The sequence below is a fragment of the Taeniopygia guttata genome, chromosome 7 (assembly GCF_048771995.1).
Source record: "Taeniopygia guttata chromosome 7, bTaeGut7.mat, whole genome shotgun sequence".
Classification (NCBI taxonomy): Eukaryota; Metazoa; Chordata; class Aves; order Passeriformes; family Estrildidae; genus Taeniopygia; species Taeniopygia guttata.
This window is the reverse complement of record NC_133032.1, coordinates 24,019,038-24,046,847: the sequence shown is the minus strand read 5'-3', so window position 1 is coordinate 24,046,847 and position 27,810 is coordinate 24,019,038. Positions and strand designations below refer to the sequence as shown.

Genomic DNA, 27,810 nt, shown 5'->3' with positions numbered 1-27,810 from the left:
GGAGCGCCGCCGCCCGGGAGGCGGAGCGGGAGGGCAGCCGGGCCGGCGCCTCAGCCCGGCCGCCGCCGGCGCCAGGGGGCGGCCGCCATGTTGGGGAGGTCGGGCGGCCGCCGGGCCGAGGGGCCCGCCCGCCATGTCGCGGCGGGCGGGGCAGGCGGGTCCGCCATGATGGGGAGGGCGCCGCGCCGGCACCGTGAGGGGCGCGGGGGCCCGGGGCACGGCCAGCCCCGCCGAACAAACGCGCACGGAGCAGCGGTCAGTGATAAACGCACATACAGCTGCAGGCACTCACCGCCTAAAAAGCGCTGATGGGGATGTGGTTTTGTGGGGCCGGTTTTGTTTTGTTTGGGGTTTTTTTTTGTGTTTTGGGTTTTTTTTTTTTTTGGTGGGTTTTTTTTTGTGGGTTTTTTTGGGGTTTTTTTTTGGGTTGTTTTTTTTTTTTGTTTTTTTTTTTTTTTTGTTCTGTTTATTTGCTTAATTCGGGTACTTCTAACACCGTACCATCGCTATCTTTAAGCTCTCTGGTGCATTTTAGTCCCTGTGGGACTGCTGCCCCAGCCGGCTGCAGGGCACACCCAGCAGTGCGGGTGGTGCTCACCAGGGAAAGCAGTAATGACTGAGTGAAAAAAAAAAAAAAATTACTGCGATCGTTTATTTTGTTCCCCCACATTCCCCGATCTACAGAGAAAGCAATATGAGCTTTCTAGGGCAAGGGGTATTTACATATGAGGGAAGGACGAAATAGTTGCATTTTCATCTTCACTGCTAAATACTTAAGCCTCCCCCCAAAAGAAAAAAAATTTACTCAGTTTTCCACTGTATTTGTACCATTTTTATTTGTAAAAATAACCATCTGAATGCATTGCAATAGTAGTTTACAGTTAGGGTTCTTTATTACATTAATACAGCATTCAGTAGTTTAAAAAGTTACTAAACTGTGCTTGAGAAGATTCAGGTTGAATTCCAAGTCATTCAATTAATGAAGGTTTTTTTTCCTCATTTCATATGTGACATTTACCCAAGTCCCTAAACTTCAGTTTACAAAAGCAAACAATACTGACAAAACCCCACCGAAACCATCAAACAATGTTTTATATAGTTTCTTACAAATGTTATGCAAAATATAACACTGGCACCAGATGCGTATCACCATGGTTTGTAAAGATATATTGCACATGCTAAAGCATAAAATAGAAGACAAAACCTACAAAACATAAGATATTTGCTTTAATATGTAGATCACTGCATAAGAAATGCATAAAATTACATTTTATACACACACTCAAGATTGTCACTAGTTTAAAACGCCCTTTCCTATAACACTGACCTAAGTTTACTTTTTGTGTAATAAGAAAGCATTTTCAGCACTGCGAAAATTATACATTATTCCTATAGAAATTTAGCATATTAATTTTCATTTCAATGCAGGTAGAACATATGAAAAGAAGAAACACTTTATACATTCAAAGAAGGTCTGAAATGAAAATTTACTGGTAATATATTGCTTTTATTACACTCAAATGAAAAAAAAAGACGAGTTTCACAAAACATTTCCATTATACACAAATATAAAAAGGCACTCTAATATTTCTTACATGACTAAGAATAAAAATCACAATTTTTTTTAAATCATCCTCAAATACATAACCAAGTTTCTCAACAGTACAATGGATAAACAATGCGTTTCATGTGTTTGTTCTAATTCAATAACCTGGCAGTTGTCGACTGCATAAAAGTACCAAACACATTATGGTGCCCTTTTAGTAGCGATGAACAGAAATCCCCTGAGCTATTTCACAGCTATTTCAGGCAGTCCGGAGGTTGTTACTCAGTATTTATGAGAGAGACTTGGGAGCCCATCCTGCTCTGGATTCCACCTGCAGCTGTGGTTGAAATACAGGATGAAACGATCCTGCCAATCCACCTACTGTAAGTTGCAGGATCCAGGGATAAGTGCAACGATTCTGTATGATTACTCTTGTAAGAAGTCCACAGAAAGGCAAGGAGATTATTTACAAGAGTAACATTACTCGCATGCTTATATACTTGCCCTAAACTACGCATTGATTTCTACATGTGATAAATTACAGATTAATGTGCTAGCATACAAAAAAAAGGGATTCTGCTAACTCACATGAGGTGTGGGACAGGCCAACACTGAGCACTTCCGAGTGTCTCACTCGTGGCAGCTTTCCTCCCAAATCCAGCGCCCTCAAAACATGAACTGTGCAGCGCCCTGGAGGTGTGAGCACAGCCTGTGTTCCTGTGCTTTTTGGAATGCTGCATCCTGGCAGCATTGTAGGGTTTCATGGCAAAAGGTTGGATTTGGCTCCTGGAAGGACCAGCGTGACTCAAGTAAATCACCTCTGCTTTTGGGATGCACTAAGAGGCAGCTGTTGCATTACACAATTACCAGTATTACGAGGTATTGCAGTTAGAAAATGTTTTGGTAACTGTATGGCAGCAGGTAAAAATACTGAAACTTTTAAAATGGCTGCTTCAAATAACATTTTATAAAGAGGGTTGGTTTTCTCTTAATGAAGCACTGTCATGTAGGATAGCATAATTTTTGTCTTTCAGGGTGAGACTTAGAACTAATCCTGCCAAGGAGCCTGCCTACATTTAATGCTGATTAAAATGCTGATTCTGCTGTTAGACAGGTGGCAGCTATTCCCCATATGTTTGTTTTCAATGCCATCCTTCTACATTTAAAAAAACCCAAAATTTGGGATTACTATTAATTTTGGAACACGCACCATTGAAAATTTTAACAATTGCTCTTTCCTCTTATTTTCAGTGTTTTAAGTAAGGTGGTTATTGCTATTCTACAACTTTTAAAAGAAAAAATGCTAAGAAAAATCAATTAAAATTTATTTGCTGCTCTTTCTGAGGAGAAAACCAAGGTTTCAGGTTCTCTGTCATTCTATTGTAGAAACTACAGAGTTGAGAGAAAAGAGGGTTTCTTTTGTTGTAAACTTTGGAAAATTGCTAGCGTTCAAGGAAAAAATGCTCTATTTTAGTAAGGCAAAATAATATATCGTTTTTTCCCCCTAATTAAAGAACTGAAATATGCCAATAGATTTTCAACAATCCAGCAGAACAGGGCTAAAACCTGCAACTAAAATTCAAATCCTTACTTTTCCTTTACTCTGCCAAAAGTGAGCACCGAGGAAGCTCATCTCACCCTCCCAGCACAGACACAGGCCTGAGACAAGCTGACTCCATGCTCTGCCACCTTCTCTCCCCTCTCTGTCACAGCTGTGTGGGTTTTCCCACCTGTCTGGCAAGGGGCTGGATCCTTCTTAAGCTCTTGAACAAAGGAGGGTGCTTTGCTTTCTGCTTTTCCCCAACACAGACAGTGGACCTTTGCATTCCGTACAAGGTGGGCACCCTCCCAGTGTGCCTCCACCCTTCCTTTTGCTCCTCAGTCTTGTCAGATTCACATTTCATTTCAGTATGCATGAATGCTAACTAGGAGAACAAGCCATAGTTATTTTTCCTGGGCATTTGTATCATTTCAAATAAATATAAACACATTTACATTAAAAGTATATTAACATATTCTTAAGTCTGGGAAAAAAACCCACCTGTGGTCAACACATCATCAGTTAAAAATGTTAACGTGAAACCTGTGTCATAAAATGTAAAATTCACTCAAGACTACTTTTACCTCAAAAGTTTATATTTTTATCATTTAGAAAAAAACTACTTCATTATGTCACTCACATTTGAACAAAAAAATAAAAGTAGCAAAGTCTTCAATTGAATTACTGAAGCATTTTGGTCCTCTTGGTACAGCTGGTTAGTTCATGATAGTTTTTGTTTGTGTTTTTTGTTTTTGTTTACAAAGTCTCATTCTTCCTTTTGTACATCTGTTGCAGAGGAGGGTCGGGGTCCATTTGACCTAGAAACTTTGGCAGAAGGAGTAAACATATTCACAAAGTTGACACTGCTTTAAAAGCTGGTGACAAAAGGCTTTTTAGCATCTATCTCTGGTCCCCTACACGGTACACTGCTATGTTTCTGGTGTTTGGTATTTCAACTTTTGGTGTTACGCTTTCATTGCTTTACCTTTGCTCTGTTAATCCAAACACTGGCAAAAGTATTTTAAAATTCAATACTGTTTACAGTAAAAATAAATTATTTAACCATAGAAAAGGAAAAAAGCGCCATTTAAGTTGGCAAATCATTATAAACTTTTACATACACCTTTGTCTACACCTGATTTCTCTCCCTCTCCCCTTTCTTTTCTGGTACTGGATTCATGATTAATGGCTCAGGTGACAGAAACTTCTAATGACCCTAATTCTGTAGTGCAAATAAACATTTGTGCTGAATTGAAAAAAAATAAGGGCCAAGTGGTTAGCATTTTACAGAAGTGATGTTCATGGGAAAATATGGTGAGATGAGCAGAATTTGGCCTTAAGAGTTAACAACTACATTTTTCTAATTGTGTACTGCAACTAAGAACTGTAAAAAGTGCCTTCTGTAGGTTTAAGTGCTTAAAATAGGCAGAATGTAAAAGGTTTCATTTCCTGTAGAAAAGTAATACAGGCAGTTTTAAGATTACAACTTTACCTTTGGTTCATGTAAAAAAATTATCTAATTAACAGAGCCCCTGGAAGCAGGAAACAGACAAACATAGGAATGGGGTGATGCTCAAATCTATGAAGGCTATGCTGGAAATAGGATTGTGCACTAAAGGTGCAGCTAAAACATGAAAGAACTCTTACAAACATTTCCCTGTTAATTTGTGCTGTCAAAAAGAAAAAAGGCATTTTCCCTTTTTCTACTTAAAATAAGAGGTAGAGACTTTCCACGGGGGCACTTTGGGCCTAAAGAAATAAGGAAACTGAAAAGCTGCAGAACGCTAATAGGAATATGTTCCAGTAAGTCCCTCTAATTTTGTTATTTAAAGGCTTGATTCTCTTGAACACTACAAATCTTTCAATACCTACTTGTCAAGAATTATAGTTAAGGATCTAACTGAGGGATTTAAGCTGTTTAAAAGGACAAAAATTAAAGTTGAAACGAAATAATAGTGAAAAAAGTTTTCAAATGCCAATAAGTCAAAATGTTTCAGAATCCGAATCATTTTCATTGTACCCATCCTCTGTTCCTATGTTATTACTCAAGGGCTTATCGTAAGAGTTAATGCTACCCATAGCGGAGCCATCGCAGACGTGCGTCCTGCCCAAATTGTCTTTTTTAAAACAAGCGAAGTTGAAAGCCGTCACTGAACTGGAGGGAGAAAAAGGCATCATGGTAGCCAAAATGAGTGCCAGGCAGTCAGCCACGTCTTTGTTAGGAGCACAAGCCAGGGCTGGCGTATGACCTGGGCACAAACGCAGACAAGGCAATGGTTAGTACTGAGGGCACCTGGGGCACCCAGCATTCCTCAGGTACATCTCTAGGGACACCGTGGGGACATGGATGGGGTTACACATGCCAGGCGTGTTACTCACTCACACGGGACATGCTGGGAGAGACACTGGGGGCACCGCAGTCACCGGGACCACAACAAGCACTGCTTGTGTGAAACCAGGCAGCAAGCACTGCGCCAGGTCAACCAAAGCACTCGCTAAACACAGTTCTACGGCACAGACAGCACGGCCAATACAGAACACAGGGACTACAGCAACAGGCACAGAAACTGGCATCGGTTTCTGTCTGTATGAACGAGTCTCATTCTGAGAACAACTTTCATTAAACATGAAACATATTAGTTTAAAAAATTTTGATTTAATAAGCATCAATTTTAAAGATTGATCAGTTGAGTATCTACTCAACTTGGCAGGTAGTTTATTTAGGAATTAAATTAGAAAAGAATTAGACCAGTGCAGGGGGTACATGGATAGCAGGTGTGACTAAATGGATGTTTAGTTACTCAATGTACATTGAGTAACTAAACATCCATGTACATTGTACATTTAGTTACTCAATGTGTTAGAACAATATTAGCTGTATTCAGTAAGCATGGCATACATTTCAAATACAGAGCTAATATGACTCCAATGTCAGTCAAACAAAGGACTCGGGGGGAGCTATTAGAAGCTTGTCTTCACTGCAGTTTAACTTGGGTCCTGTCCAAGCACTGCCCTAAAGCAGCTCTTCATGTACATGAGCCCTGGAAGCCAGTGTGCTCATTACACTTCCTGTCTGTACATTTTACATGCTGCTGTGCAGAACTCCAGCCCTTTCCAACAAATCCTCCTTTTAGGCTAAGAGCTGAAAAACTCTTTTGCAGATGCTTAAATCTTCAGCACTGCAGCAATAGTAATACGAGGCAGTGGCCACTTCTGGTACCTACCGCCTCGAGGAAGCCAAGATCTGCAGCACAGATGAACTTAGTAGGCAAAAAGTGAACACAGTTTTGTTGCAAAATACCCACATTTAGGCACTGATTTCAGTCAGTGCATTTCCTCTTCCATGTCAGTTCCGGGTGTTCCAAGTGCTAATATTCTTTAGATCTGTAAGTATGCTAAGATTCTACTTGAACATGTCTCTTTTAAAATGTGTGTACTGTTCCTAGAAAAACTAAATGTATGTAAAATTTAAACTTAATTTTCATTTGTTTCATACAAATTAGTTGGACCCGTGTGTACTATTTTAAGGATCAATTCTGTAGTTAAAAGATAGTCTGGTTCATTTTTCTGTCCTCTATCTCTAAAGTGAGGTTAGGGTCAGATGATTTCTGTGGAAGTCATTCATGCAAGTATAGCTAAGTAGCATTTGGCTTATAGTAAATACCAGTCAATTCTTTTCATCCACAGATCTCAAATGTCTTGCAGTGATGGGTGAGTAGTTACTTTATTTAGTGTTACTTTACAGATATGGAAAGATGGAGGTACCAAATTGTTACATTAATGCCATGAAGTTAGTATTGTAAGAAAAACCAGCTTATTTCAGGAAGAAATTTTTTAAATCTATAATTGTAGAATCACATCCCTCTCTGGTTCCTTATTATTTTTAGGGAAGGACTTAATTGAAGTCTGAAATAAAATTATTTAATTCAGTAACCAATTATGTATTTTTCTGAGACAACAGTAATTAATTGCATCTTGGTCAGATAATTGGAAAGCAGAAGGTTGGATCTCAGAATGAGCTGGGACACACTCAAACATATGTTGATGGTTTTCTTCCTACCCATTAAAACATGCGCTGATTGAATGCAAATTCCTTAATTCTTCTGCAAGGCGTCAGAATTATCCGGTGCCACTTGCATGTTTAGGAAATTCAAGTTACCACTGCACTCAGGCATTAAAAAAGACTAGCTGTTGACAGTACATGCAAAATGAACAGTAAAAGGGACCACTGTGATGTTTAAAGTAGATTCTTATACTAAAGAAAGTGTATTTTTAATTTTTTTTTTAATAGGTACTCACACAACTCATTGTCTGTTCTTGGAAGGATAAAAGCATCAATGAAGTCTATCATCATCTTTTAAGTCTATTGCTTTGGTCTGTTCTAAAATTACCTGTTGGGTCCTACTGAAGACTGTCAAAGTGTATCATTTACTTACCATTTTCATCTACTGCCAGGACACAGGCCCCTTTGGCCAGCAACTCTTCAACCACCATCTTTAAGCCATTTCGTGCAGCAATATGAAGAGGTCTACAAAAACATAACAACTAAATTCAACTTTGGTTTACAACAGTTTTTCTAAACAAATGCTTAAAGCATACCCAGCATCTGAAAGAGAATGGTTTCCTTCCTTGGATCATTAGAATTATATCACAGACACTAGATTTTATTGCAGTCTTTGAAATAATTGTCATGTTCCACATCTATAAAACAAGATTTTTTTTTATGTAAGCACATAAAGATTGCCTAATACTTTCCAGCTTAAAGACTTTATTTAAAAGGTTCTCATTTTTGCACTGTTTGCAGCACACAATTGATGTTTAAAAGGAAAAGGAATCCAAGACTGAAGAGATGCCTGTGTTCTGTTCTTAATTCTGGCTGCTACAGGCTGTTCAATATCATTGTATTGCCTTTTTATCTTGAATACTCAATTGCTAATCTCTGTTACTGCAGAGCAGCTGGAAATTAAAAATAGCCATTGGTTTGCTCGTTTGGTGGCCCAGCACCCAATGCTCCAGTTTGGGGACAGCTAGCAGGACAGGAAAAACATTTTCATGTTGGAAGAGGAGGGAAAAAAGGGCTAAGATGGAATAAATTCTTCTGCAAGCTCTAGGTGATCTGCCACCTGAACTCATGGTTGAATCTCCTATGGTGGAATTCCCCCATGCCAACTAATACTTGCAGCTGATAACATATGCTATGGACAGAAGTTTCACATAAAATATTACCTAAAAAATCTTCTGAGAACCAAATGTACCACCTTAAGTCCAAGTCTAAATAAATTATTTAAATCTAGGGTGAAGCTCAAAAAGCTATAAAATGCTAGATGTATACTTACCCATTCACATGATTAATATACATTTTGATACAGTCTTCAAACAAATTACCTCATATACTTTTTCCACCAGATCATGCATAGAAATGGCACCAACAGAATCAAAATTAAAAGTGAGAATGCAATACAATTTGTGTCTTTTTCAAGGGAAAGCATTCAAAAAAACACAGAAATTAACATTACTGTTCTATATGGTAATCTGAGACATGAATTTGAAATGGTAAACTGGAATATTCTGGTAAATCAACTGAACTTGAGAGGATCAGACTATACTTACGTCTGCAATGCATTATTTTTTGCATTAATAAGGCTCTGTTCTTGGATCTTGTCAAGTATTAACAAGGCACATTTTTCATGACCCTGTAGTCAGGGGAAAAAAACCAAAAATGGTAATTTGATGAGGAGTTTGAAACTGAGACAAAAGAAATGTTACATAATAAAAGAGAAATTTAATAACTCAACTTGAAATACAAAAGACGCTGCTCATTAAGCCTATGTAGAAGGTGAACTAAGTGAGTCTCAAAATACCATTTGTGAACCACCACTGCTGGGATGTTTTAGCACATTTAGAAATGTAGACATTCACCTGTCTTTCAACCCTGCATTCATTAAATATGAATTCACTTCCTCAGCTTTCAGAGAATGCTGTGTTTGCTCTTGAGTGAACATTCAGTGGATGATTTATCAGAACCACACAGTGACAGAGGATGCTTTCATCTCAGAAACGAATACCACACTTTGTGGGTCTTTAAATGCCTTTCTGTATTATTAATAAGCTGCTAGAAAACCTTTTCAGTGTCAGAGTGCTCTTAACAATGGAGCTTTGAGAATAATACAGATCTGGGCTTTATTTCTGATCCTGTTTCTGCACCGCAAGTTGCAGATGCTGAGCCTACAGTCCTGGCAGGGAACAGCTGCCTGAAGGACCTTGAGAATTCAGCAAGGCTCATGTGTCTGCAGAAACTGGAGTAATATGATCACACGGGAATCCAATCTGTGGATAGAAGCAAAAGAAAGGCCCAGGGAAAGGGAATCCTCTGTGCATTTTTTCTTGCAGAAATAGCAGTAGAAACTGGAATTAATAGGAAGAAGGCTTAAGAAGAGACACCATCACCCATCTAATCAACACCTCTGGTCTCACTCCTGCTTTGTTAAGGGAAAATTCTGGTCTCCTTTCACAGGAATTGGAGATAGATAAAAATAATTTTATTTTTCTTTTTTATTGAACCTGTTAAGCTGTTTTACAGTGAGATTATCTGGTAAGACCTTAAAGGGTTTCCTTTACTTCTTTTAGTGTCACTTATGTTTCAGCTGTTACAAGAGCCATCCCTATTTCTCAATGTACAATACTTCAAAACAGACAAGACTTTCCCTTCCTCACCTCCTCAACTGTGATCACCACATTTCCACTGCAGAACAAAACCTGGCAGCATGAACACACACACACATTCATATGGACTGATGAGAATAAAAGCACAGAGAGGTCTTCGACTTACTTTACTGCTAGCCAAGTGCAAAGATGTATTCAACTCCTTGTCTTTTAATGTCAGGTCAGCCTTGGCAATGTTCACCAAAAAGTCTGAGGTATAGAGTAGAAATCAATGAAGAAACCCAATGGGCAGATGAACATGTCAAAAGAGAGGAAAAAAATTACTGTTTCAATATACATGTGTATAGAGGCTAATCAATTAAGTCTTTATATGATGTAAGCCTTATAATGATGAAATTAGTGAACAAAAACAGACTAATCTTGTGCAGTTAATCAACAAGCAAATGCAGAACTAACAGCTTGTTTGTGGTGCCCCAAACTGTCAAAAATATATAGATCTTTATTTATTGATGAACTTCCCTATTTGCAGATCAACAATTTTTGCCTGAATTACCTCTGCCTCAGGATGACTGCAAGTCCTGCTTTGAGAGTACTAAGGGGATATAAAGAACTTGGGGTGCAGTCTGTGCTGTTGAAGCTAGAGAAAGGGAATTCTGCAAAGCCCATAAGGTCCCCAGTCTGTGTGCCTGTGGCACATAGTCTAGCCTGGAAAAAGCAGCTGCTGAGAGCTGCCTTTTCAAGAATGGGGCTTCCTATAAAACAGGACAGGAAAAGCTTACATAATCTTTTTCACTCATGCAGATTTACTGCTCCTCAAAATCAAGGAAGTAAACAAGAGAATAGAATTACTACTGCCCTCGTGCTCTTAACAGTGTGCTCTTTGGAGGAAAAAAGACTGAAATTTGTTACTGCAAACGTTCACCAAGACTGCAGAGAAGTAGTATTTTCTAATGGATGAAAAGCTTTCTTCCTGCAAAAGGGCATTATCCACATGATCCATTTTCCTTGCCCAGTTTCCCCAGGATGCCAGGATTACCCCGTGGGGCAGAAGGGCAGGAGCAGAGGGCAGGGGCAGGGCTGCACTCACCGACGGCGCCCAGGTGCCCGCCGTGCGCTGCCATCATCAGCGGCGTCCTGCCCGCGCGGTCGGCCGCGTTCACCTGCGCGCTGTGGCTCAGCAGCAGCTGCAGGCACTCCACGTGGTCGGCGAAGGCTGCGGCATGCAGGGGCGTCCTGCGGGAGCAACACCCACACGGCTCTGCTAAAGAGGGGCACGGTCCCCACCTCCCCAAAAACATCCAAGTGCGAGAGATTTTAGGGCTTTTTCCTATCAAATTCAAGTTATCGCCACAAGAAGGTTGTAGTAGCAGCAGCTGAAGTAAGTAAAATTATATTTTCAGTCTCCAAAGGTGGATATGATAGTATGGAGATATGACACTGTGAAGAATCTTGTATTAGCTGCCTATTTATTTTAATAAAGCATATTGTGTAACACGAAAGGCAGTACAATCCCTCATCCTTATTAATCTGATTTTACCTTTTTTTTTTTTTTTATAGCAAGCCTCAGTTAGGAGGTTTGAAAAGAACATATCCATTATTTAATAAAACGAAAATATTTTGAATTGTAGTCAAAATAAGATACTGCAGCAACAAGCCACAAGTAACAGCAGTACTATAAAAGGCTGAAGGAATTAAATCCACTTTGAAGGTTATCAGTTTCTACAAAACATAGACATTGGAATTCATTCACTGTGGCTCTTTGGCATTTTGGGTCAGAAGGGTGACTACTAGAGACAAAAGATAGTTGGTACACAGCCAAGCTCAGTGCTGCTTCTGTTTTGCTTATCAGCAAAGGTGAGGCGCTCTTACCCTCACAGAATAATGTAATCGCTGTTATTGAGGGTATTAAATTTGTTTTGATTAAAGAAAACAATAAGTGTTCAGTTTTTAGAATTTTGGCAATTTTAAATATATACATATATGGTGAGGAGCTTCTCAGTGTGACAAATGAAGGATTGGTCTGAATGCCCATCTCTTGCTGTAATAGTTTTCTTATGCTGCATAGATAGTCTCAGTTGTGTGCTCTGAGAATACCAACATAATATGGAGAATGGAGAATACCAACATAATTATGGAAACTACTAACCACTTTTCTGTATGTACACAGTATCATTCCATTTAGTAAAGATAAATGTGTTTAAACATTTAACAAAGAAAACAGGTCCAGGGAAATGGTCTATAGCCATAGCTGTTCTAAACAAACAAACAAAATACAATTACTTTTATATTTTTTTCATATGCACTCTGACACCGAATACTTCATATTCTTGCTTCAAGTGAGGCACCTTTTACCAGTGCTGCGGTGTAAACTGCTGTCTGAAAGAGTCAGCATGACAAGTCTTTACTCAGCCATAACAGATAAGGATTAGTGCCAGAGGTTCAGAAAAAAATATGAAAAATACCAAATGGAGTAACGAGATGCAATTTGTTCGAGGAACTATTACCTTCCTTTGTCATCTTCACAATTGACAATGCTGGCATCTATGGCTCCAATGAGTAGGGATGCACAGTTTTCATGATCATTGATTCTGCCAAAGAAAATACATTTTTAAAAGGCATGTCTACACATTTTTCCACTTTCCAGTATAGGTTTACTTGACTTCCCATTCATATTTCTCAGTGGTTATTTCTAATTCATCCTAATATGCCTTTGTCTTAATGCTTTTAGTCACATTTCTGCATATCCATCATCTCTCCATTTAACCAAACTGCGTCTGCTACGATGAATTTCAGTCTCTAAAGCAAAGCTGATCCTTAATTCACTATGCACAAAGGTAATTTCAAAGTCCAGAACAAAGCTAAGATTAAAACCTTAATATCTTAAAATCCTTAGTCCGTATGTCAAACACATATGGGCCTGGAAAGAGCTCAGTCATAGACACTTATATGAAGAGAGATTTATTCTAATGTTTAAGGTACTGAAACCCACATCTCTTCCAACTCACACATTTAGTACTTTGATTTGATGGATGTGTTCAATTAATACTTTTTCTGTGGTTTGCTAATTTGTCTCATTTCTTTATGAAAATGAACAGTATTTAGTAACAGTAATGGACACATAGTATAATCCACTTCCACATTGGATTAAAAGCTATTTTCATTTTAAATTTACGCATATGTTTAAATTGCACACATTTTAATAGGCTTGAGAATTGTATACTCATTTAAAATAATATGAGTGCTGAAATTTGTTTCAAAGCTATTACTAGAAATTCTGATTTAAAATAATATGTTTCAGCCACAAAGAATTTTATTTCAAGTGATAAGCTTTAGAATCATTGCTCATGCAAATAATTTCCAAAAAAGCTTGCTTTAGTCTCATTCTGCAGACATATCCTAAAGCAACATGCAATTGTTACTGGAGATTTCTACTTACACAGCACAGTGCAATGGAGAGAAGCTATTACCATCAAACTTGTGGAAAAGTTTTTGTTCCAATAGTACCTCTATGCAGTTTTCATGACCTGTGAGAGAGCAGATATTTCACTGTGTTGCACAAAGCAGGTAGTTCACTTAATTCATACTTGGCTTATACAGGTTGGAATCTAACACTTTTAAGTTCAAAATTGAACATGATGTGTATATAAGCCCTTATGTGATAAATGAGAGGATTTTTAGAATTATATGGCAGCAGCAAGAGATATCTAGGCTAATATTAGCATTTATTGAGAAAAAAGGAAAGAAAATAAGTTTTTTTTTAATGTGACGTCATGTGTGCTGCATTACATCCAAAGCTTAAATGTCAGTACGGAGAAGCTTTGTCATTATATAAGCAACTAGTTCAGATTATCCAGTTTGGAATAATCAGTTCAGTTCAGAATATCCATCTATTCACATGGCCTCTTGCACCAAGAGCTCAAAGGAGCATTCCTGGTCACACAGAAATTAATTTCAGCATGGACATGAATAAAACCAGAATTTCATCCTGGCTTCTTGTGACTTGGAGCAAATGAGCTGCAAAGTCCCTGGGAGGTACTGCTGGAATTTCCCTGGCCTCTGAACTGAAGGGTGTATGTAGGGAATGCTAACCACAGACAGCACACAGGGATAATTTGCCTCTTCATTTCAAGCTCCTCCACCAGGTTTCCCCACAGCTGAGGCCACCCTTGAGCAGGGCAGTACCCCAGGAGAGCCTTACCATTGTAAGAAGCCCAGTGCAGGGGCGTGTAGCCCTGGTTGTCCTTCAGGCTGCAGTCCTCCTCGGAAAGTGCCACCTGCAGTAGCTCGCTCAGCCACGTGGCGTGACCCCGGGCTGCTGCAAAGTGCAGAGGTGTCCTGCCTCTGGCATCTCTACACAAAATAGAGACTTCTTTCTCTAACAGCATCTGAACACATTCTTCATGCCCAGTCATGATCTGGTAACAAAGAAACGAGTAAAGAGGTTGATGTAACACAGATTCTTGCCCTGGAAATATGAAATGTGATTTGATGCCTGTGAACATGAAATGGTGTGGATGGAATTCAGCAGTCAGAGGTGAGAGCCCCTTTGCTCACCTGCTGAACTGCTCACTGCAGTTATCATAAAGTTCTGTATAAATATCATCCCTTGCATCCACACTGGCTAAGTAGCTAGACTTAGCTAGGAAAGCCTAGCTTAGTCAAGCTGGACTGAAAAAGATTAGATCTGCCTCGTTTCACTGCTTCTAGAAAAAACTTATAGGACATACTTGCACCGTTCCAGGAAAAATGAAAGTAACTACTGGCCAGATCTTTCAAAAAATTATTTGCATTATTCTCAAGCTGGTCAGTTAGAAGAATAATGACTGCTATTAAAAAGTGTCTAGAGAAAAAAAAAAGTGGTCTAATCATTATTCTGCCTAATTAATTAATGCAAATGTGAAATAAAAACAAGGCATTACTAAGAGCAGATGTGACTTGCTTTGTATCTCATTGTTTATGCTTGGTCATGTTTCCAGTCATTTACAGTGTTCTCTAGATTTAAATATCCATGTACTTATAAGTGAGTTGTAGTCAGAGCAAAACAAATAATAAAGGATTATAAAACTTAAGTCACCCCTCGATGTAAAGCTGTGCATCCCAGGAGATCAGCTGCATCTACAGATGCTTCTTTTTCAAGTAATAAAGAAACAGCATCAACGTGCCCATATGCCACTGCAAGCATTAGCGGAGTTCTAGGGAAAAAAAGAAAACCAGAGCAGTCATAGCTATAAAATGGCATACTAATACTGCTAACTTACACAGAGAAATCAGGAAGCTCTGCATTTCTTGCCACTCCTACCCACAAACCCGGTTCTTTTCCCCATAGTCATATATGACACCTGAGTGAAGACCTTTTGTATAAAAATATTAAGATGCTTAACAACTGACTGCCACGACTGAAATAGTAACAAACCCACTTGTAAGCAGTTTACAGAGCAACACCATTCAAGACAATCTGTTCTCTCAATATCCTACAATTACTGTTACCTCCAGTGACACACGAGTTTTACAATACACACAAGTTTTATAAGTTTTACATGCATTCACAGTCTTGTGAATGCATGTTACCAAGATGACAATGACCCAAAGTATTTCTTTTGCAAATGCTGTACATTTGCTTAAGGGGCATGAAGCGACATGAGGAAAATATTCAACCTAAAATTTAGACTAACATATCTTTCATTTGCTTCTGAAAGAGATCTCTTCTCCATCTGTTTTTAGGCAGACTAATACCATTTGAAATTAAATGTGCAGACATTATATGTACAACATTATCGGTTCCAGATACCCCAAATGAGTTTCTTAAACCATTTACATTTTCACTTTAAAAATATATCTTATCCTCCCTCTATAACTGCCATTTAAGAACTAAAGGTTTTGTAGGAACATCTCAGATGCATGTGTCACCTCAAATAAACACTGTGTCCCACTGCACCAGTGTAATGTACCAAATAAAACCTAGAAGAGCAACGTTTTAGAAAGAAGAAGACTTTATAGAAACAGCTCAGGAGCCTGTTCATTTTTTATTGAATCTGGCCCTCAACATCTATAAAAGACTGTTTAAAGTATGAAGCAGAGGCTAAGATTAATGATTAGTCCTTTCCACATGGCTTACATCAACTGAATGTGTACTTTGTAATCTCTGCCAAATTCTACGAGGAGAAGTGCAGGAAATACAGTATTTCAAATAAGTACTTTTTTGTGAGAAATATGAGATGCTATTTGAATTACAGAGCTGGGAAAAAAAAAAGCTCACAAAGAAAACTTACTGTCCTTTGGCGTCTGTCACATCAGGGTTGTCTGTGACTTCCAGCAACAACCGTAAACAAGGTGTATGGCCATTAATGACTATAAAGGAAAAAAACCTATGTTTAATTTCAGATACTTGTCCTTCGGAATGCTTAGGGATAAGAAATGTCCTTATAAACAAGGAAAACACTCCACCATATTAGAGATCAACATTTCCCCAATTTTCATTTAACTTGCCAGTGAAATGGTAAGCTGTTTTTCCCTTGACTTCATGAAGATGAGGATTAGTTCTCTTAGATGCAAAAATCCCAAATGAGTAAAACAGAAATTGTGATATTCACTACTGAGAAGATTTCTACTAAATCTTTCTAGTGCAGACAGCATTTCAAAATCCTCCAGACTGAGCAGGCAGGCAAGGCTTTCTGCGCTCAGGGTTGGAACACAGTAGGAAATACATTGTCAGGGCTCCTTAATTTTATCTGCACTGTACAAGTGAGTACTTCAGTGCTGCTATGAAAAAAAAAAATCTGCAAAGAATGACCAATGATACAAATGTCATATTCATAAACTTACATAACACCAGAGACTAAATTTCCCTTTGAGTTTATCCATTTTATAAAAAAAAAAGACTTATCAAAAACATTTGGGTTTAGTAGTGTTTGGGGTTTTGGGGCTTTTGCTAAGGGGGGATATTTTGGTGGGTTTTTTTTTGGTTTGGTTTGGTTTTTTGTTTGTTTGTTTGTTTTCTTGTTTTGTTTTTTTTTTTTTAATGTAACCCATTCTGCTAGGAAACAGCTTTGAGTCACTACATTCTGTAGGGCCTGACACTGAACCCCATCTGTGTGTTAGCTGGCTTTAAGGCTTCAGACTTTCATGGGATGAAGAGACAGATATTTTCTTCTTTGAAAAACAATTCCTGTGCTCAGTAGATATATGTTGTGTTCTTATTACAGCAAGTCATGCATTCACACTGCCTACACCCTGTGGGCTGAGGCAAAACCCTTGGACACCACCTATGTCACATCATGCTGGCAGACAAACCGGTGCACATCATCACATACAAGTTACTCATCCAAAAATAATCTTAGTTGATTTACCCAGAAAAATAAAAGGCATTTTTAGTTATTTACCACTAAGTAATGACATATACATAACATGTAAACAGTTCTGCAGGGCTGGTGATTCACTAGCTTGTGGGGGGGACGGGGAATAAAGGTCTGTTCTTTCTCCCAGCAGGAGGAAGATAAATCGTGACTTATTAACAAAGATGTTTGAAAATGATTTTGGTAAATGAGTTTTAGAACAGATACTCCCAGAAACTCCTAGGAGCTGACCCAGTGATTGTTAAACATTATGGACCCTGCAGGGAACATTAGTTTTGCCAACAGACCCACAATAACACTAGGGGAACATTTGCAATGGATTCCCCAGGCTAGCCAGAGGAGAGGCTGCCGGTAATAAAATTACCCAGGGAACATATCATTTAGGTGAAGGAAATCCACCATGTTATGAGGCCAGAGGAAGTCTATTACTTCATGGGGAGAGACAGAAAAAATGAACACTTCATTAGGTGGGTTCTCAAGTCACAAATCCCTTTACTGACACAAATGTGAAGAATTCCGTCATCCAATCCACCACTTGAGGCCTCCTGAGCCCAGTGTTCAGCAGCTGTGCCGGTGTCATTAGAAGGAATGAGGGCACACAAGCTTAAGGGGATGGGGACACCTTGCCTTCTTGTTTTTCCCAGTGCACAGTGCTCACTTTGGTGCATGCAAATGCACACTGGCACTCAAGGGAATAATTCAGCAAGAATTCTGTTTGATTTCTCAACAGGCACCACCTGCCCTCCCACACTGGCAGCACAGAGAGGCTGAACAGAGCAGCCACAGGCGAGCTCCCACCCGCGGCACCGGCCTCACGCAGACACTCCTGACCAAGGCGCTTCCTTAGGAACAGCAGTGTGGAAACGGGCACGCTGCAAGGGCACGTCTAGAGCAGGTGGTGGAAGGAGCTTTACTCCAGAGATCATTTCCACAGAACACTACAGAGCTTCTGAATGGAAGGTTCTAAACGTTGTCTTAACAAATATTTACCCAAAGTGCACTTAACTCACATTGAAAGCTTTCAAATCCATGACAGTGGTGAATTTCCTTTATTAGGGAGTTCAAATACTCAACCCATCTGTGCATTACTTTCCATTCTGCTCAAGGTACATGTTCCCTTTTGTGTCTCATTCCTGGGTAGGATTTTTTTGCCTTTTTTCTTGGTTGGGTTTTTTTTGTATATGTGTTTGTTTGTTTGTTTTTAAGACATATCTATCTGACTTATTTTGCTTCACTGCAAACTTAAAGAACAATTTAGTTGCACTCCTAGGAATGCTTTTTAGTCTGAGAAGCAAAAAGCATAATGGACCAGAAAAGTCTGCAATAAATCTTCCTACTGGTTTCACATGGAAGGCACTCAATACTACAGTGAGGGAGGTGATTAAAAAACAAATAAAAAGGGGCGGGGGGAACACAATGTGAATTTATGTGAAGGTAAGAAAGGTGTGTATTAAAATAACATCTTCTACTGAACAAATTTACTCAATTTACTCAACAGATTTATTCAACAGATTAGTATTTTAAGTCAGAGCTGTTAAGAAAAATATGGCTTTGTTACCATTGACTTTTCTCAGTACTGAAGAACCTTCACAGTTCAGTTGTGACAACTGGAAACTCTTGTCACTATAGCCACTTTTTAAAATAAATGCAAATATTTGCATTTATTTAAATGATGTGATGATGTACCAGACAAAGTCACACCTTGTTCACATCAGATCCCAAGATATTTTTGAAGTAACTACAGGGAAAGCTCTTCACTGCCACAGCTTAGTTTTGTGGTAGCACTAATATTGATTTAAATTAACTAAACCGTCATTTTTTATCATGGGGAGAAATGTGCTGAGATCTGATGCAAAATTTAAGCAGACATGAAGCATTTTTAGTATGCAGTGTGGTCTATTATGAGCATTTCCTTTAGTACTGCAGACAAATTTGGTAAGTCTATTTAACCTTAGGTTTCTAGATTGCACTAACATTATCATATACACAGAATAAACTGATACTACAGAATATATATGCATTTCAGTAAGATTAAAAGATAAGCAGGAAGACAATTAAGTCTGGTCCTGAATCAATTATCCACGTGGTATTAATTTTCGTTCCCACTAGAGGCCACTGCTACCCTGTACGGAGCCTCTCCTGGAACAGCAGAGGAGACACAGTCCCTTTGGCATCTCTGCATATTTACCTGACAGGTACCTGTCAAATAATAACCTTCAAATAAATGACAAAGTCTATGCTTCCCAGCTGATTTTGCAGGTTCCATAATTAACACCCCACACATGAGGAAAGGAGCAGGCTGCCAGCAAGTGCAAGCTCACAGGCTGGCTCAGGAGGAGGAGGAGCCTGAAAGAGGGGGATGCATTTCTGTGGTGCTGCCACTGCAAATGGTTGTAAGTTTTGAACACCAGAATAATTTCATTGCCAATCAGAGCCCATATCTATTTTTCTGCCTTTCTTCCAAAGGAGAAGCAGTGAGGCAAGTGCTCCCTCCTCCCCTGATTATTTGGCTGAAGAAGCAGCAAGAGAAGGTGTCATGAGGGAAACATCACACCTCCCAAAGAGCAGGTGGTAACAGAGAGAAGCAAGCAGGTAAGAGCAGTAGTGGTATGCAAAAATAAAGGATTCTCTGTGAGGGAGTACTGAACCACAGGGATACAGGAAAAAAGATGAATGAAACAAAAGAAAAAGGGTTTAAATGTACAACATCAGCAAACAAGTATCACTCCTCAGGACCTGTGAGAATGTTCCTCCCTTTAGAAGAAATGCGCATAGCAACTGCAGGTAAGTAAATGTATCTGCTGTGGTGTGGGAGGGTTCACACCACAAGGGTAACATAAGATCACACTCACCTGAGGCATGGAGGGGGGTCCTTTTGGTGACATTGTCCTTGACGGTGACAGAAGCACCCTGGCTGATGAGAGCTTCCACACACTCTGCATGTCCTCTAAACGCAGCCAAGTCCAGAGCAGTGCGTCCCTTGTCATCCTTAATATCCAGATCTACCAGAGACTGGAGAAGTACCTCCAGAGCTTGATGATGACCATTATAGGCCTAGAATTATGAAATGGATCATGTAAAGAACACAACTCCTGTCTTTCAAAGACCTTTCCTATAAATTGTGAATAAAATCCATCCCTTTCAATGTCTCCTAAATACAACAGAAATTAGTTTATTGATTCCTTATGACTCTCTATTCAACCAGAAAGGATTTTTCCAAATTACTTTGGAATTACTTTTTTCCAAATTACTTTGGAAAAATTAAATCAAATTTAAATTTAATTTAATTAATTAAAAATTAGACTAAATTTATTACTTCAATAAATTTAAATTATTTAATTAAAATATTCCTAGAGTTTAGGAAAAGAATTTACAAATCTTGATTTGCTCTAACCTTCTAGTACAACCCAAAGTGAGGAAATTTCAGGCAATACTACAGTGGACAAGCAGATGCACTTCCAGACCTACAGCCACACTGGGGCCAACAGTACAAACACAGGTGGCATTGCAAAAACACAGTGGACAGTGCCAGAAATCGGAAATGTTTTGTTCAGCTTTGTAGGGCCTGCCCTCTTCTTTTCACTGTCATACTCAGAGCATCCTTTTTATTTACATACAGTTGTATAGTTAGTATTTTCAGAGTTGAAGCTGTGAATTCTCTCTCCATGCCTAAAGACATTCAAAATGTGATGGGACACAGCCCTGAAAAAATCTGCTCTAGCTGATTCTACTTTTACCACAGACCTGGGACTCGATCTCCAGAGGTCCATCTCAACCCCAGCTATTCTGTGGTTCTGCACAAGAAAACTGGGAAGAGGAATCATGAATCTTGAGCTCTTGGGACAGGGGAACAGTTGTTATCTCTGAGGCCATCTCTGCTGGATCCTGTTGTGATATGCCATTCTCCATAGCATTCTCAGGGCACAGCTGGGCTTTGAACACTGTCCCACACCCTGCTGCATACCAAAGGGTTTTTGCACTGCACCTCTCCTCCAGAACATCAGAGAATCTCATTCCATGAGCAAAGCCTACAGTCAAGCTTTGGCCACATATTTTTAAAGTAGTTCTAAATACAAGTGTGAATTTCCATTTAACTTCACTTCAGTGTCTGTGTCATCTTCTTGCTCAAGTGTTAGAGTTGGGAAGAGCCAAGAGCTTCAACTGCCTAAAACTTAATTAACGATTCCAGCCCAGAACCTGGCTTTGTTACATCCCTTCCCACCCTTTTCAAAACAAGCCCACATTAAACTTGCTTCAAAGACAGAGATTAAAGAGCTGTTCTAGGAGACACTGATCAAATGCTTTACACATCTCATACTTACAGCTAAATGCAAAGGACTTTTTGTAGCTGCAGAATCAGATTCCTCAAACATATTGTTTGTTTTTTCCAGAAGCTGGGAAGAAAAAAAATAAAGTCTTAAAACATTTTTACATGAGACAGGATAAATTTTCATGGACTATAAATCTATAAATCAGCAACGATATATTTTGGCCACAGTAATTATTGAAGGATTGCGAAGTATTTTCAAGCTTTTCTGCACAGGGTAAAGCTATAAAACCAGTTTAAAGCTTGTCATGAACATCCTTAACCTGATTAATTAGTTTTCATGACATCTTGGGGCCTGCTTGGGTGAGAAAGGAGCAGGCTTTGTAGGATAGAGCCCGCAGTAAATTTACACTGGAGAAAGCTCAGTTTCATGATTATACAGCATGTGCAAGCCATGTCTGATACAGTGTTTTGGGTAATTCTGACACATAATTAGCACTGGGAATAATTATAACTGAGCTGTGAATCACTGATAAATTATAAAATTGACTGAAAGAACAATCTGCTCCTGCAATGACAGTCTTCCAAAATGCAACATGTCCCAGAACTCTTACAAGCATCCAGTAATATCTAGTAATAAATTTGTATAATCCTCTTCATTTTACAGCTTAAAACCAAGGACATTTCCATCCATCTAGAAGGAGGAGCTATGGAAAAGTACCACTCCACAACAGGACATGAACCTTGACAACTTATCCAGCTGAGGCTTCAAGGAAAATCACACAGTGTCGAGAATGTAATTGAAAATTCAACATTTGTTGAGTGGCACTGCTCATGTGCATGGACTTTTGCTTAATAATTACTCAGAGTTGGTCTCCACAAGCCTTTGGGACTGGAAATTAGCATTTCACAGAAAATCACCAATGGGAGACTGCATAAAAGGAAGAAAAGCATGACAGTCAGCTAAAACTGACTTGTAATGTTTCTAAGGCTACAAGTACATTTTTCAGTCTTTTTTAAGGTTTTTCATTTGGTTGGTTGGCTGGTTTGGTTTCTGGGTTTTTTTTAAGACACTAAGAAATTAATCAGAAGACAGAAAAATAAGAATGTAAGTTTTTGTGACAGTCTGGACAATTTTAGGCTATAACAACACGGAAAGTTCTCAAAAGAGACCATGAAAGGCTACAAAGGGCTTGTCTGTGCTGCAAGGTGATGGCATATTCCTAAACACTCATGTAGGCCTGAACTATTAGTGTAACAACTTAGTCTGCAATATAAATTAGCCTTAATAATGCATAAGGTGTTACAAATCTTATTCAGCAAGGCAAATAACCTGAATCCTATGGAAAAGCTAGAAAATGAGGCAGTAATCTAGTTTACTTGTATATTTTGTGCCTAGCAATATGTCAAGACTATGTGTTGATAAAAATCATAAGCAAGTAGGTGTGTGTATTAACAGGTAATGCAAATTTTAACACGTCCCTGCAGCTACGGGGGGGAAAAAAATCAAGCCTCCCACCAGTTTCTTGGTAGGTTTGGGGCAGAGTTAAGAAATGCATTTGGTGCTCCCATGTAGAACCACCTCCAGTTAAAATACTGTTCTTCTCTTATATAAGAGAGCTGTGAACAGGATGAAGCTGTAGCCAGCTATGAATACACAAATGCATCTGATATTCTCTAGTGAGTAAACAAGCTAAAAAATCCCACCAAACAAACCCAGGCACTAAGCCTGCTCCCCTGCCTACCTGATACTGGCCTTTAGTCTGTGTCCATGAGGCCAGCACAGCAGACTAATTTAATAATCTTTAATTACATTTCTCATCACCATGTTGAAATTCCAGGATCAAAATCATAGCAAGTAAATACCTCCCTTCACCTGTCAGAAGGCTCCAAAAGTCTCCAGGAACAAGGCAGATAATTGCCTTTCAAATAGATGAAAAAAACCACACAGAAAATTGACAAAATTAAGGCTCTAAAGGCACAAATAGTGGGATTGGAAAGCCCCTCACAAAAGGCATCTCCATGGCTTAGTCAAAGCAGCTTAGCTGGTGCAGACCAGGCTTAATGAGCTTATTAGTCATAAGGCTGAATATCTCCATCATAAAGTCAAGTGCAAACATGAATTTGATAGCAAACCTGGAAGCTCTCAGAAACAGAGCCATACACTGCAAGAGGAGCAATTAGAAAGGAGAACAAGAAGAGGAAGATAAAAGACACATCACTAATAATTTTTCTTTTTTGGCTTTCCTTGTCAAGCATTGTTTTGTAACAATTAAGTCACTTGAATGGTAAACATAATGTACAAAGAGATAAAAAATACCAAGTCCAAGTCACCAAAAATTCTCCCATTTTACCAGTGTTTCTATGGTTCTATGATGCTTTTATACTAAATTACATATATTTTCTATAATAACACATAGGATAGTGTGTCCTTGGGGGACTCTAGTTCCATTATACTTGAAGAAGCTATCCATAGTTGCATCTGTTTTTAAAATGGTAAATTTATCATTCGGAATCATTTGTCCTGGCAGCCATGGAAGCTTAAATCCCACACAGCTCACAGAGCAATCCCAGCATGTCTGCTGTGCTGCAATCCATCCCTGCCTGTGGAGCTGCATTTCACCAAAGACAGACAAATAAGCATGAATTACCAACAGTTTATCAATTACCATTGTTACTGGTGGCTGACTGGACAATGTCCCAGCATACTGCATTTCTTATTTTTTGGGACTTTAAAAGGCTGCCTTGTAGCAGATTGCATTTCTCTGTATCGACTGCCACAGATTTGTCAGAATTGTGCAAAGACCCTGTGTGACAGGGGCACCATTCCCCTGTGGGCAGATCAAAACCTTTCTAAAGGCAAGGGTACCCTTCTTCTCCTTCTGCCTCTGGGGAATTCCCAGCATGACCCTTTCACTTCCTGTGACAGCATCATTTAATTCTGTAAGTAATTTTGTGAAGTCTTCTTCAGACTCAGGAACAGGAACATAAATGCTTTGGGAGATGCAGACTAAGACTAAACAGCAATTATTCAGTTCTAGTCTTACAAACTAACAGCACTAAAAGGTTGCTGTTATAAACTCTCTTCTCTTCCCTAGCTCAGCATGAAGATGAATAACTTCTACAGTTTGCACATTTCATTTGTGCAGTAAGGGTATTTACAGGCACAAGAGGATTTGCTGCTTGATTTTATTTTGTGGTTATAATAAATGACTCTATGGCAAGATACAGTGTGGGTTCCCCCCTTCATTTTTGGACCATTCAGATATGCCAGTTAATGATTCAGGATACTTCCTGTGATTGTCCTCATAATATATGCTAAAATTCAGCTCTGGTATTTAAAAAAAAAAAAAAAAAAAAAAAAAAAAAGCAGCTTTATGGAGCATGTCAGTAATTCAAAATTACCATTAAGCAGAAAAAGAGATAATACTTTCATCATGCATAAAAGGTTTAAGCTACACTTTTTGAAGCAGGAGTCAAAAGAAACTCCAAGCCATAGACAATGAAATGATGGGCACTATCTCAAACCCTCAAAGAGCACAGAACATGTGATCCTGTCCAAGCCATCATGCACAGGCACCTCCAGGCACAGCCACTTCAGTGCACTCCCAATAGTTATGGCCCAGGCTGGTGCTCACTGGCACTGAAGTTAAAGAGAATTTTCTTTTGGGAGTGTTACTGTTTTATTAAGGCAGCTCTGACATTCCAGCACACACACTGGCAGTACTGCTGCTGAACCCCTGCAGTTTGGTGCTCTTCATGCAAATTGTAAAATGGCAAAGCATTAGATTGGCTGTGTATATTCTAAAAATGGCCTTTACTCTGAAAAGTTATTAATCTAACAGTGTTCAGAAATATCCACACATGTGAAAAGCTGATCAAAAGGCAATAAAGACAGAAGGAACAGCTGGACACTGCTCTTCTGCAACAATTCTGCAGCGATGCTGCTGATCACTTACAAGGTCATTCAGAACTGGCAATTAGTCATGATTTTTAATGTCACTTTCAGAACTGAATACAAATATATGAGCTAGGTGTCACTTTGCATCTCATATTTCCTGATAAATTGCAACAGAGAATTGTCTCTGCTCTGGGAAAACATGCTACCAGCAGCTTCTTTTAAATGAAGGCTTTTCAGCATGTAGCCAGGACAAGATTGAAAACCCTCATCAGCTGTTTCTGATGATACAGAAAAGAGCAGGAAAATGAACCTCCGTACTTCTTTATCTCAGGGAAATACATTTTAAAATCTTGGAATTATTCCTAACTGATGAAAAATTCAAAGGTGAAGTGGCACAAATATATCTTCAGGGGAACAAGCAATCCTGTAAGCTCTCTACATATTTGTAAATACACATGAACAAATTGTTTTAATTTGATCAGGTTAAAACCAATACTCCTCTTAACCTAATGCTAATGTTTTCCTAAGATCAGGCTTTAAAAATCCAATTCATCAGTATTGACATCAATTTCATTCACATGCACAGATATGGGTGAAGTTAAATTAACTTATGCAAGAAATATTTTCACAAGACCTTAGGCTGACTGAGCCTGAAGGGATGTGTTAGTAGCTCCATGCAACTCCTCAAGTACCAAGTTTAAGTATCCAATACCCACCAGAACGCAAACAGGACACTTACCTGGCATGTAAGAGAACAATGTTCAGGTCTTTAAACATATCTAAAACTGAAACTCGAGCAGGCTCCAGGGCCCTGGGCTGTTCTCAGCTGGGGCACTGATCTTCTCTTGGAGCTCTTCCACTCCATACAAAATCATTTCATGTTAAGCCATAGGAGTGCCATACTCAGTGGGTCATAGGGTCAGGTGATTGTCACCCAGTAAGTATTTAAACAATGCAGAACAGCTCCAAATGAGAGTGAGAGATCACCCCCAGTACCAGCCTGCATAATATGTTGGTTACTCCTTGGGATGTAGAAGTCCAGTTCCTTTGTTAGAGCAGAGGTTTGAACCTGGGACTTTCACACTTAAATTACATTTAACATACTTCTTTCTGGCCAGAAATTCTACCTCAGAGGTTCTGTAAAACCTCATGCTTTGCTTTAAAGACTCTCTTAGCCAAAGAAACTTTTGCAAATCATACAGGTGTGCAAAAGGTATAGGAAGGCTTATATTTAGAAAAATTATTGGAAGTTTCCTTTTTAGATAGAAAACTTGAGGACTGGTGAAACACAGTGGCAGTCAATTTTTAAAATGTGCATTTCAGTGTTATTTTTGCTACTCTCCTCTCATTTGAGCCTCTACTCTGAAACACATACAAGTACTTTTAAAATTCAAGCTCACTTGAAGCCACGTAATTTACATTTCTTCTCTGAAACACTTTAAAATTGGCCACAAACTTCCAGAAAACAGCCAAGTGTGGTTCCATTTCACATTACCAAATGCAAAGTTACTTTAACATCCAGGGAAGTGTCATGCCAGCCAGGTACGTGCACTGGACTCACAGCTCCTAAGACTGACTGAGGAGAAGCAATAGCCTTGAGCAAAGCTGGAGCCTGCAAGCAGCAGGAAGAAGGAATTCCAATGTAAGCAGAAGCAGCACACATGCAATTGCTTCAAGTACATGGCATGCTGGTTAAGAGTTGTGATTCTTCTTCCTCAGGCTTCACCAGAGTGAATACAAGGATTTGCAAAATACTATATTTAAATAAAAATACACAACATGCAATCACTTTTCATTTACTCACTATATCCAATGGGGTTTTGCTTCCAATCTAATTAAAAACGTCAATTAGAATTAGAATAATTAAAGACAGCAACACTCAAGTGTAATAGTAATCTGAAAATATTTCTTGGTTTATTTTTCCTGTGCAATAACTGCATTGCAAGCAGTGCATGAACAGAACCACGGACCTGACCCTGTGTGCCCCATGCCTACACTGACCACACCCAGCAGAAATACTCCTACACCACAGCCACTGTGGATAGATATTGGTTACATTGCTTCATAAAGGAGGAAGGAAGAGAGGAGAATAATGACAATGTTTAAGATCGATCTCCTCAATTGACAAAACACAGATCAACAGATAACTAATACATACACACACTGTGGGAGTCTGCTTAATGAAGTGAGATTGCTTTGTAAACCTACAAATACCAATAAAGCAGTGACAGTTTCTGTCTGAAAGCCTGCTCATGCAGGCCAACATGCTGTCTTGGATAAATAAACGTGCCTGCACCCCTAGAATCCCAGTGACCACAGCTCTTCCTGAGAGCCTAATACTTTATTGCAATGTAATATGCCTTGATCAAATGTCCATTTCTTTGGAATCAGCAGATTTGATGAGCCAGATATTCTTCACACACAACATTTCAACATCACACACACAGATACACAGAAAGGTATTTAAGGCAACAGCAGAAGTCCGTGATCTCTTCCCTAACTGAATGAAAAATGTCTCCTGAAGTTCTGCAGTGGCCTTGT

General features: G+C 39.1%; 2 protein-coding genes and 1 long non-coding RNA gene across 18 annotated transcripts in view; 1 reads left to right on the top strand and 2 right to left on the bottom strand.

The window, feature by feature from the left end:
• The window catches only part of PGAP1 (post-GPI attachment to proteins inositol deacylase 1), a 34,602-nt gene extending 34,467 nt beyond the window's left edge, over positions 1 to 135 (bottom strand). The window contains 1 exon segment of the mRNA XM_030277795.4: positions 1 to 135. Within this exon segment, the coding sequence (XP_030133655.4) occupies positions 1 to 135 (135 nt within the window).
• On the top strand, positions 129 to 24,594 carry LOC115496004 (uncharacterized). Of its 2 annotated transcripts, XR_012057026.1 has the most exons (5): positions 129 to 255; positions 17,832 to 18,061; positions 19,211 to 19,296; positions 19,568 to 19,693; positions 22,036 to 24,594. It is a non-coding gene; the product is annotated as an uncharacterized lncRNA (long non-coding RNA). The 2 variants fall into 2 exon arrangements; XR_012057025.1 differs by lacking the exon at positions 129 to 255 and having other exon boundaries at positions 17,582 to 18,061.
• ANKRD44 (ankyrin repeat domain 44) overlaps positions 810 to 27,810 on the bottom strand; it is a 129,840-nt gene continuing 102,839 nt past the window's right edge. For 7 of the 15 annotated variants that reach the window (XM_030277784.4, XM_041717433.2, XM_030277790.4 and 4 more), the window contains 13 exons: positions 27,074 to 27,100; positions 21,424 to 21,495; positions 19,954 to 20,155; positions 16,019 to 16,097; positions 14,824 to 14,941; positions 13,948 to 14,164; positions 13,186 to 13,273; positions 12,254 to 12,337; positions 10,837 to 10,982; positions 9,916 to 9,998; positions 8,697 to 8,779; positions 7,523 to 7,614; positions 810 to 5,335 (listed from right to left, as the gene is read on the bottom strand). In XM_030277784.4, coding sequence (XP_030133644.3) covers positions 5,070 to 5,335; positions 7,523 to 7,614; positions 8,697 to 8,779; positions 9,916 to 9,998; positions 10,837 to 10,982; positions 12,254 to 12,337; positions 13,186 to 13,273; positions 13,948 to 14,164; positions 14,824 to 14,941; positions 16,019 to 16,097; positions 19,954 to 20,155; positions 21,424 to 21,495; positions 27,074 to 27,100 — 1,557 coding nt within the window. In that variant the 3' untranslated portion in view covers positions 810 to 5,069. Of the gene's footprint in view, positions 5,336 to 7,146; positions 7,219 to 7,522; positions 7,615 to 8,696; positions 8,780 to 9,915; positions 9,999 to 10,836; positions 10,983 to 12,253; positions 12,338 to 13,185; positions 13,274 to 13,947; positions 14,165 to 14,823; positions 14,942 to 16,018; positions 16,098 to 19,953; positions 20,156 to 21,423; positions 21,496 to 27,073; positions 27,101 to 27,810 lie in introns of all 15 variants that reach the window. The other 8 variants (XM_030277785.4, XM_030277786.4, XM_030277791.4 and 5 more) reach the window with 4 other exon arrangements.